This window comes from Malaclemys terrapin, chromosome 23, assembly GCF_027887155.1.
Source record: "Malaclemys terrapin pileata isolate rMalTer1 chromosome 23, rMalTer1.hap1, whole genome shotgun sequence".
Classification (NCBI taxonomy): Eukaryota; Metazoa; Chordata; order Testudines; family Emydidae; genus Malaclemys; species Malaclemys terrapin.
The window spans coordinates 19,174,694-19,184,257 of record NC_071527.1 but is presented as its reverse complement, the minus strand read 5'-3'; the positions used below and the strand labels follow the sequence as shown (position 1 = coordinate 19,184,257).

General features: G+C 59.5%; 1 protein-coding gene across 1 annotated transcript in view; it reads right to left on the bottom strand.

Moving 5' to 3' along the window:
• Nucleotides 1-904: 904 nt before the first annotated feature.
• DNMT1 (DNA methyltransferase 1) overlaps nt 905-9,564 on the bottom strand; it is a 31,524-nt gene continuing 22,864 nt past the window's right edge. Inside the window, exons 22-34 of the mRNA XM_054012672.1 lie at nt 9,229-9,450; nt 8,256-8,448; nt 7,573-7,663; nt 6,643-6,771; nt 5,588-5,870; nt 4,797-4,938; nt 4,388-4,554; nt 4,016-4,193; nt 3,490-3,685; nt 2,942-3,105; nt 2,560-2,676; nt 2,107-2,197; nt 905-1,297 (exon numbers count right to left, since the gene is read on the bottom strand). Of these exons, the coding sequence (XP_053868647.1) occupies nt 1,260-1,297; nt 2,107-2,197; nt 2,560-2,676; nt 2,942-3,105; nt 3,490-3,685; nt 4,016-4,193; nt 4,388-4,554; nt 4,797-4,938; nt 5,588-5,870; nt 6,643-6,771; nt 7,573-7,663; nt 8,256-8,448; nt 9,229-9,450 (2,011 nt within the window). The 3' untranslated portion in view covers nt 905-1,259. The remainder of the gene's footprint in view (nt 1,298-2,106; nt 2,198-2,559; nt 2,677-2,941; nt 3,106-3,489; nt 3,686-4,015; nt 4,194-4,387; nt 4,555-4,796; nt 4,939-5,587; nt 5,871-6,642; nt 6,772-7,572; nt 7,664-8,255; nt 8,449-9,228; nt 9,451-9,564) is intronic.

The window sequence follows — 9,564 nt, the reverse complement described above, 5'->3', positions numbered from 1 at the left end:
GCGCGAGGGGGTCGTGCTCCACACGCTCCCTGGTGTCTCTCAGCGCATTGTGCAGGTGAGACGTGGTTTAAGGATGCACAATGCCACGGCAACAGCCGGCTTCAGTTAGCCAAACCCTGTCAGGTTTTCGTTCCTCCCTTTGCGGACGCCGCAGAGCCTCCGGGCGGCAAGTACCAGGTGACGGCTATGTGAGCATGGGACCAACCCCCAAGAGGAGCTAGTCAGACATCAGTCCTGAGAATCCGCCAGACCCGTGGCAAACAGTGCTGGACTTTGCACCTGTTAAACCACATATCCCCTTGACCCCGGGGCCCTTCTCTGTGTCCATGTGGGAGGCCTAACGAGCGCCCAGCTAAGGCCCGACTGTCTCCCTCTCTCGCCCACGTAGACAGCTACAGAGCAAACAGTCCCACTGGAGTCCCATGGAGCCTTAGAGACATGAACTGGAGACCTACAGCGCCTGGTCTCCCATCTCGCTGCCGAGAGGCTTCCCTCCCTAGTACTCTGTGGGGCGTCCTACATCGTCAGTCCCCTTCTCCCAGGAGCAGCACATACTCCCGTGCCGCACAAGTGCAGCAGTGACCTCATCCCTGGGAACGCCGCCCGTCGTGAACCTCAGCGCTGCATGGGGCAGAGGCAGGGTCGCACACAGGCATGTCGGGAGGAGAGGTGGCAGGTTCCTCGGCCATGCACACTCCAGCCAAGCAGCGGCTTCCAGTCACTACCTAGGCTCTTCTGTGCCTTAACACCCACAGAGCCAAGGTTTCTGTATCCGCAAAAAGAACAGGAGTACTTGTGGCACCTAAGAGACTAACTAATTTGTTAGTCTCTAAAGAGCCAAGGTCGCCTCTCTCTGCACAGCCTCCAATGCCAGGAAGGGGAAGCAGGGGAGACGCCCAGGGTATAATTTATAGGAGAGATTTATTTGAAGAAATATTACAACATATAAAAACTACATAAAGTATTAATTTCCACTTTATACAAGTGGTTGATTATTTTCAATACAATGCATAATAAAAACATCATCCTTAAAATCCAGAATGCACGGTGGGGGCACTGCACAGCCGATCACTAAAATGATTAGTAGTTGATAATTTGACCATCACATACAGCTTCCAAGGTCAGCCAAGGAGACGAACACTGGTCATGAGAACAGCTGAACGGAGACAGACCTCATCATGTCATCAAACAAAACAAACAAAAATCAGTGCATGTTTCGGAGTCCAGGGGCCAGAACGAGGAGATGGGAGATTTACACGCTAGTCCAGAACGTCCATCTTTTCTGGTTTGCTGTGATCTGTGAAGGAACAAGAGACACCATTGGCCTAGAAGGCAGGCTGCTTGCTGACACTGCATGACAGCAGAGTTCCCACAACGACCCTGACTCCTTTGTACGATCAGCACAGGTGGGACCGCGAAATGCCCCCCCCCAAGCTCAGCTCCACATGTGAAGCCAGGCTGAGATTTTCAAGAGTGACTCGCGATTCTGGGGGCCAAACCTGAGACCTCTGAAGGGGTCTGAACATCAAGACGGGCTTTCCCTCTGGAAAGAAGGTGTCTTAACGCGAGCAGCCAAAAATCACCTGAGTTTTGAGAACACGGTTCGGAAGTCTTGTCCAGACAGGTTCGTTCCACGGGGTTTTAGCAGCACGGCAAGGCAGGCGAACCCTGGCTCGCTAGCGGCCCCTCCTCGTTACATGCAGCCAGGTGCTCATCCCCTGACCCTCCCCACTTAGAGCTGCTCTGACGGCCGTGAGGGGAGAACACGCCAGCACCAGCTGGAGAGCAAGACTCGATCCCGGGAATGAAACGGTCCCCAGAAAGGCAGATTATTAAAGCGCAATTCCAGCTTGGTACCGCGTCAAAGCCCAGCGTGCACTGCACACAAAGGGGGGCAGGAGTTACCAAGTGCCCCGCTGAGATCAGTAGCTGTCCGTTACCGAACTGAAGCTACCATCGATAACAGAGATGCGCCAGGCAGAGCGGCTCGTGCGCTGGCTGGTTTGGGCCCGCGGGAGGGCAGCTGCACTGGAGCGTACAGTAACCATTTCCCGCTTCCCTCAGCGTGAGCGCAGACCAGCTAGGAGTCCACGCGCCCCGAGATACCTGTGGCCTCCTCTTTCACTTTCGCCAACACACACGACTTGATCTCCAGCCCGATGGATTTCGCCAGAGGCGGAGGCACTGCGTTACCGACCTGTGAAGAGAGGCAGGGGAGCCGTGAGCTCTGTGCAGATCCAGGCCACGTTATATCGGGTAAGGGCAGCACGGCTTTCACGGCCTCCCCTGCGATCACCCGCCCAATGACCCCATTCTGAGCCAGCCTCTCTCCTTCCTTATCTGGCCATCCTGCTTCCAAACAGGAGCCCAGAGTAGCCTCCGATTCCCCGGTGAAAGGTCCGGGGCTCTGACCCTGTGCGGTCATTCACACTGGCCCCATGCAGACGTGAACAGAGGAGCGGGGATGGAGGACTGGCCCTGCTGCACCACACCCACTGGGTGCAGGGAGAACCGGCTCGCCCAGCACCTCGCCCCGCTCCCCAGGGAGCGGCCACCCACCTGTCTGTGTTTGTCCAGGACGTTGCCGAAGAGCCGGTAGGTGTCTGGGAAGCCCTGGGATCGCGCACACTCCCGCACACTCACCACCCGGTGCTGCTCCGGATGCAGCACTCGGCCCTGGGAAAGGGAACAGCTGTGAATTCCCAGCCCCCTAAGGCCAAAGGTTGGTCGGTCAGACGGCAGCGAGAAGGGGTGCTGGGGTAGGTGCTGCGCCGGTCCCTGCTGCACACCCCCCACAGGTGATTTAACCCAGAGCGACTGGCTGTGCAGACATCTCCCTGCCCCCCAATAACACAACCCCCACAGTCACGCCCCTCCCCAAATGGCTGAGCCCTGGCCCACCACAGGGCTTACCCCGCTCGCCGGGGCCGCGCTCACACACCTGTTTGCCCATGGGCTCCGGGTTGGTGACGGTGGTGCTGAAGAAGCCGTCCCACTCTAGCCTGCCGTACAGCCCGGCCCAGTGGTTGTGCCGATTGCCGGTGTGGGGCAGGCACCAGGGGATGAGGGTGTTGAACTGTCGGTCTGCCGGGTCGCACGGTTTACCTGCGGGAGGGAACAGAGCACAGGGATTTCCTCTGAGCTGGGGGCCAAGGAGCGGACTAGAGGGGAGGATGGCTAGGAAGCTGGGCAGACAGCCTGGTTCCCGTAAGTCCCATCCCAGTACCCAGCACAACAGGGCCTAGGAATGAAGCACCACGGAATTAACAGAGTGTTTAACCTGTGGAACTCATTGCCACAAGATGGATACTGAGAACGAGGACAAGCCGAGCGGATGCAATCTATGTTCATTAGAATGAGGAGGGCTCTCAGACTTCAAGGGAGGAACTAATTAGCAGTCCCCCTCCCCTGCTGGACAGTTCCAGTCCCCTCCCCTCGGCCCCACTGGGTGACGGACCCGCAGCAGCTCCCCGCCCCCCCGCCCTGTACCTTCCGCGCAGGAGCACACCCCCCGCAACGCTCCGGTGCTGCTACGCCCGTTCTTCTTCTCGTGGTGAGTGTACCGCAGCTTCCGGGTGGTGATGCCGTCCGACAGCCGCACCTCGATGTTGGGCAGGTCGCGCCAGTCTGAGCCCGGGGCCAGGGGGATGTGTCTCATCCGAGCAGCTACCAGCGCGCTCATATCCTGCAAGGCCAAGCCCCGGATTCAGCATTAGCCTTCCCCCGCAGCCCGCCCGATACCTCCCCACAGCCGGATCTCAGCACGCAGGGTACTGCCGGGGACTCAGGGGCAGGACACAGGGCCCTGGGTTCCATGCTCGGCTCTGCCTCAGGTCCCCCATCTGTAAGAAGGGGAAATAACCCCACCCTTGGCTATGGGGCAGGGCTGGTCCCTCGCTCTGTCTGCGCAGGGCCAGGCCCAACAGGGGCTTGATCCCAGTTGGGGCGTAAGGGGGCCCCTGCAGCAGCAACCCCCGCAAGGCTCAGGTGCTGCTCTCCACAGCGAACCCCTCACCTTGCAGATGTGATCCCTGAGGATGGGCTGATACTGTGAGCCCCTGATCTGCCTCTGGAACCAGGACTGGGGCTCCCCGTTGTAAGAGATCTCGAGTGCCGAGGCGCCGTTCCTGATCTCCGGCAGGTCGGACATGGTGTCCCGGACCGTGATGGTTCGGAAGGGCCCCGAGTACGTTCTAGGAGGAATAAAGGAAGCGGTCACCCAGCTAGTGTCAGCCCCTGCCCCCGTCACTGACCGACCCCCTTCAGACAGGGGAACATCCGGCACGTCTCAGAGCAGCTTGTTCCTCTCCCAGGCGTTTAGAGCCGTCGCCCCAGGACCCCCGTCCACACCCCAGGCCTGGGCGCAGCCTGCCAAAGACGTGCTCACCTGGTGATATTGCTGACAAACTTCTTGTCGTCCACCACGACGCTCAGCTGGCAGGCCCGGGGCGCAAACACGTGCAGGGGCTCAGGGAACATGGGCAGCTTCTCTCCAGGGGCCGCAGCGAGGACGATGGCCCTTCGGCGTGTCTGGGCCACGCCGTACTGACCCGCCTGGACCGAGGGAGAGCGTCCTGAGCAAACGCGAACGTGGGCTTGTGTCCCCAGCACAGACCACGGCGTCCTGAGCCGGAGCACGGCCGCAGGGCCAAAGGGCTCAGCGGCGTAGCGTTCCAGCCGTGGCGTCCCTGCTGCAATTCTGGCCCCGAGGGGAATGAGTTTGGCAGAGGCGGGCTTGGCCCAGCCGTGGGCACCCACCCCACGCCCCCAGATCCCGGCCGGCACCTGGCACATACCTGCAGCACCCCGAAGGTGCACTGGTAGCCCATTCGCACAAGGCACCGCAGGGTGAGCTTCAGCACCATGGAGCGCTTGAAGGAGACGAAGTTCCTCACGTTCTCCAGGAGGAAGAACCTGGGTCTGTAGTAGTCACAGTAACTGCACGGGGGGGGACAACGAGCGAGATTAGAGACAGGCTCCTGCCGGGCTGGCAGACAGACCCTGGAGCCAGTGCCACAAACTAACCCTCCGCACTGGAGGTTTGGCACAATTCTGGTGACTCTCTCACCCCCAAGCCTCTCTCGGAGGCAGGGCAGCGCAAGTCTCCTGCGGTTTGGGGTGGAGGGGAATCGAACCGCCTGCCTGGGTCTGCTGAACCCCAGTCCAGTGATCCTCCCTTCCTACCCCGCCAACGGTTCCGTGGCCGTCGGGAGAGTCCTCAGCAGCCCCTTCCCCCCTCCCGGTGGCCAGTTCGGTCGTTAGAGCAGAGGGCTCGGGTTCCTGGGCTCTTTGACCTTGGGGGAAGACACATCCCCCACTCTGTTGTGCCTCAGTTTCCCATGTATGTCTGGCCGTTACCCTAAGGTCAGAGCTCGCCAAGCACAGGTCACGTGAGGCCCTGAGAAGCCTCTGTGGGAGGAGAGGTGGGGCCCAGAGCCCCACAGCACCTGCAGACCCAGTTTGCATTTCCCTAGCAGGGCATGCCCAGGAGAGCCCACCTGCTCCGATACACGTCCGCAGGGGGCTTCTCATGTCCGCCAGCGGCACCCAGACACCAGGCTGCTGGCGGCAAGGCCTGGCCCCTCACCTGAGAAAGGAGACCACCAGGGAGTTCTTGAACTTAGAGTAGGTGCGAGAGTTGAAGCGGTTCATGCCGCTGAAGCCCTGGCAGGGCGGGCCGCCGCACAGCATCTCCACGTCCCCCTTCTGCGGGAGCTTCTGGCCCAGCGAGTTGGTCTTCTCGCCAGACATGACCAGCTTCAGCAGCACGTTGCAGTCCTCGGTGAACACCGTGGTGCCGGGGTTATTCAGGCGGAAGGCCTGGGCGGCCGGCTCCCACATCTCGATGGCCCACAGCGTCTCCGAGATCCCTGGGGACGGAGAGGGAGCCGAGGACGTTAGACCCAGCAGAAGCCCACGGCAGGCACCTCACACCAGTTCCACCCAACACGGCTCTGTCATTTTCAGGGAGCATGTGTGTGAGTGGGTGGCTGCGAGGTGGTGCTGTCTAGTGAGCGGAGCATTGGACAGGGACTCAGGACACCTGAGTTCTATTCCCGCCTCTGCCACTGACCTTGGGCAAGTCCCTTTCCCTCCCTTGTGCCTCAGTTTCCCCTCCAGCCCCTGGATCTATCTAGACTGCGAGCTCTTTGGCCAGGGACTGATTCATACGAGCATCTGTGCAGCACCCAGCAGGAGAGCATGGAGGTTCTGTCTGGAGGCAGGAAAGCAGCCGTGGAACTCCAGGGCCTGCTCGCACGAGAGCAGCCGAGACCGGTGGGTTGTGACCCCCAGGTGGTCGTGGGCGGGTGGGCTGCTGCAATCTACTATAAAGCAAAGCGAATCTTGTGCCCCCCTCCACCCCATCCCTGGTTCAAGCTCCAGGATTCTCCGCCAGCCTCTGGCAACACAGGTACATGCCATTGGTGAATTGCTGCGGTTATGGTAAACCTAAGGGGGTGACACACGTTTGGCTTTCAAATAAGGGGCTGCCAACCTGCGAAAGCCAAGGAACGGGGGCCCCTCTGGGACTCACCCGTGCCGGGACCTCCAGGCACCACAGTACTAGAAATAATTCACACCAACGAGACGCAAGGACGAAGGGCCCCCCCCAGTGCCCTGGCTCGACACCCCCCTCCTTGCCTGCTTGGTGGAATCCCTCAGACAGGCCCCCGCAGCCCGAGAACACATCCAGAGTGCGCAGTTTGGGCAGCTTCACCTCGGCAGCCTCCTGTTTGCTTTGCTCCAAGGCAGACACCGATTTGCCTTTGCCTGTGTGGGGAAAGGAGAGACCATTTGTGCCGGCACCAGGCTGCCTCTCCAGCCACAGTCAGGAGCAGGCAAGAACTCTGGGTGGGTAAGGGGCTGCTTTCCCAAGGGCAGGCTGGCACCCAAGCAGCATTAGCCCCCCCAGTCTATTTCCTTGCTAGTGTTTGAAATGCAGATCCTTCCCCCATCTGTACAGCACTTAAAACATCAACTCTAAGCCCCCCGCTGGCTGGACGGGTTTAACCCACTCGAGCGAGAACCTACCCCTAAGTCCACTGCAACAGACATCTCCACCTTCCCATCATCCCGCCGCCTTTCGTCCCCACCCCCAGCCAGGAAGGTACGTTGGCCCTTCCCCCCTTTGCGTGGGTCTTTCACGCAGCAACAGGGGAGAGAAGAAACACGAAACCAGCACAACAGCTTGGGCAGATGCCAGGCTGAGCTCCTTGGGACAGAGAGCGCCCAGCACCATGGGGGTCTGGGCCATAGACGCTACTGTCATACACCTAATAAGCAACGTACAGCTCCCAGCACCATGGGGGCCTGGGCCATGACTCTGATACAGGAAACTACTCTAAGCTTTTGGAAGTGGGTTAAGGTTTCACATTGCTGTCCCTTTACAATCCTGCATAAATGTTAGTTCAAACTGGCATTTCCAAAGTCTGGTTCATGTACAATGCGGCTTTCACAACAGGCTAATACCCTGTTTTCCCTGCAAAGTTCTGGGCAAGCTGTGGGATAATATGGAGCAGAAGCAGCTACAAACAAGTTGCAAGAGACAAAAGCACCGGGATTTTGCCTTACCTTTGCCTTTCCCTTTCCCCTTGCCTTTATTGCCAGCTCTACGGGCATGGTTCGGAGGGTCTTCAAAGCTCTTGGTTTTTGCATTGTAAGCCTGCAAAGAGAACAGACAAGGCTCACATGCGCCCTATACGCCGCTGGTGTTTAGGGGACGCTGTCTTCGTGAGGACTACGTTGCTTCATTTAATGTAGGGCAGCGCCAGAATCCACCCACCCCTTTGTCAAACCTGGTGGTCGCGAGCCCCCGTGTGATCCTGTAAGCAGATCGGGCCCTCATCTCCACAGCGAAGCAATCCTCTTTGGGAACTGCGACACGCTTCTGGTGGCTCTTGGAGAGAGGGCTCTCTTATGCTTCTCTCTGGACTCCCCTGTGAATAAGCTCCCGCCCTTGCTGGCCGGCTCAGGACAGACGGGACCGTCCCTTTCAAAAACGCTTGGCAGAGTCAAGCAGTGCAGTGTTTGGCAAGCGTCTTTCACCATGGCCAGGGACACTCATTGTACCCAGCACCACACTCCCCTAGCAGGTAGAAAGAGTCCCTGAGACTTGTGACGAAGAATGGTTTGGAGCACGTGCCCCAGAACTCGGATGCCGACGTTTACGATGTGCAAGTCAGTTCTAGCAACCCCTCATGTCACCTGCTCGGTTAGCTCCGCCCCGCCCCAGTGCATCTCCAAGCAGAGGTTACCTCTAGGAAGTAGAAGCGGTCGGACCCGCTGGCAGAATAGTCCTGAATACATTCCGTCAGGTCCTCTCCGTACTCCACCGTACAGCGGCCCTGCACAGCCTTGAAGTCCAGCGTCACTTCCTCATCGCTCCAGTACAGCAGGTTGATGTCCGAGTGGTAACTTGCTTTCATGGACTTGTGGGTGTTCTCAGGCCTGCAGCAGACAGGTCACTTTCACTAGGGAGTGTGCTTTGGGGGGGGACTGGGAAAGGGACTGCGCTTCCAACCCGGGGGCACACTGCCTGAGTTCCAACATCCACCGTGTGAAGTCTGTCCCCTTGGAGAAGACAGACAGGAATGTTCACCCAAATCTCTCCTACCCCGTTAGCTCGTGCGCATCCTGCTGGAGAACGTTAGATTCGTTCTGATAAACAAAGCAGCTGGTTTGTTATCCCGGCAGGACACACAAGGAGGTGGGAGTAGCTCTTGAAGGATGACCTAGAGTGTGGGCTGAGCAGGGCTGAGAGGAAACCTAGGAACAGTGCAGAGCCTGGCTAGGCCTGAATGGAGCATTGGGTTAGGGTATGTCTACACTGCAGCTGGGAGTGTGCTGCCCACCTCAGACAGACAGACGTGCACCAGCTTTGCTCAAACTAGCATGCTAAAAACAGCAGCATAGCTGGGCGTAGCACAGGCAGCGGCTCCGGCTAGCCCCTGGAGTACGTGCCCTGGGAGGTCCGGACTCAGGCAGCCGCCCGCCCAGGCTATCCCTGGCTGCAGAACTAGCACGTCTGTCTGGCCGAGCTAGGAAGCGCCCTCCTAGCTGAGCGCAGACGGACCCTGTGCGGATACAGCCAGGCCCCAGGGAGAGTTCAGGTTTATCTACGCAGCACGCTGGCTTTGCTTTGGGGACAGGGCGGAGAAGGCCCCTACTCGTGCCACTCCTCCCCAAACGGACCTTCCGGAGGCTCTGCCCGAGCCCGGCCCCGCTCACCTGTAGAACTTGTAGAGCCGCAGCTTGATGTCGGCTTCGTTGGGCTTGCCGTTGCTGCGTATGCTGCAGAAGATCTCCTTGATGCGGCCCACGCGGTACGGCTCCGGGGCGTCCTGGTTGCTGCCCTTGATGTACTCGGAGGACTTGCGGTAGTGCTCTGGGTACAGCTCCTCATCCACGGCCTCCTTCTTGGGGCGCTTGGCTGGGCTGGCCAGCTTCATGCTGGGGTTGGGGAGAGCGGAGCGGGGGGTAAGAGGCGCTAACCCTGACGCACGGGCTGCCACCGACCCACCTTCAGAGGACAATCCAGCGCAGCCCCCCGAAGCGCCCCTGGCC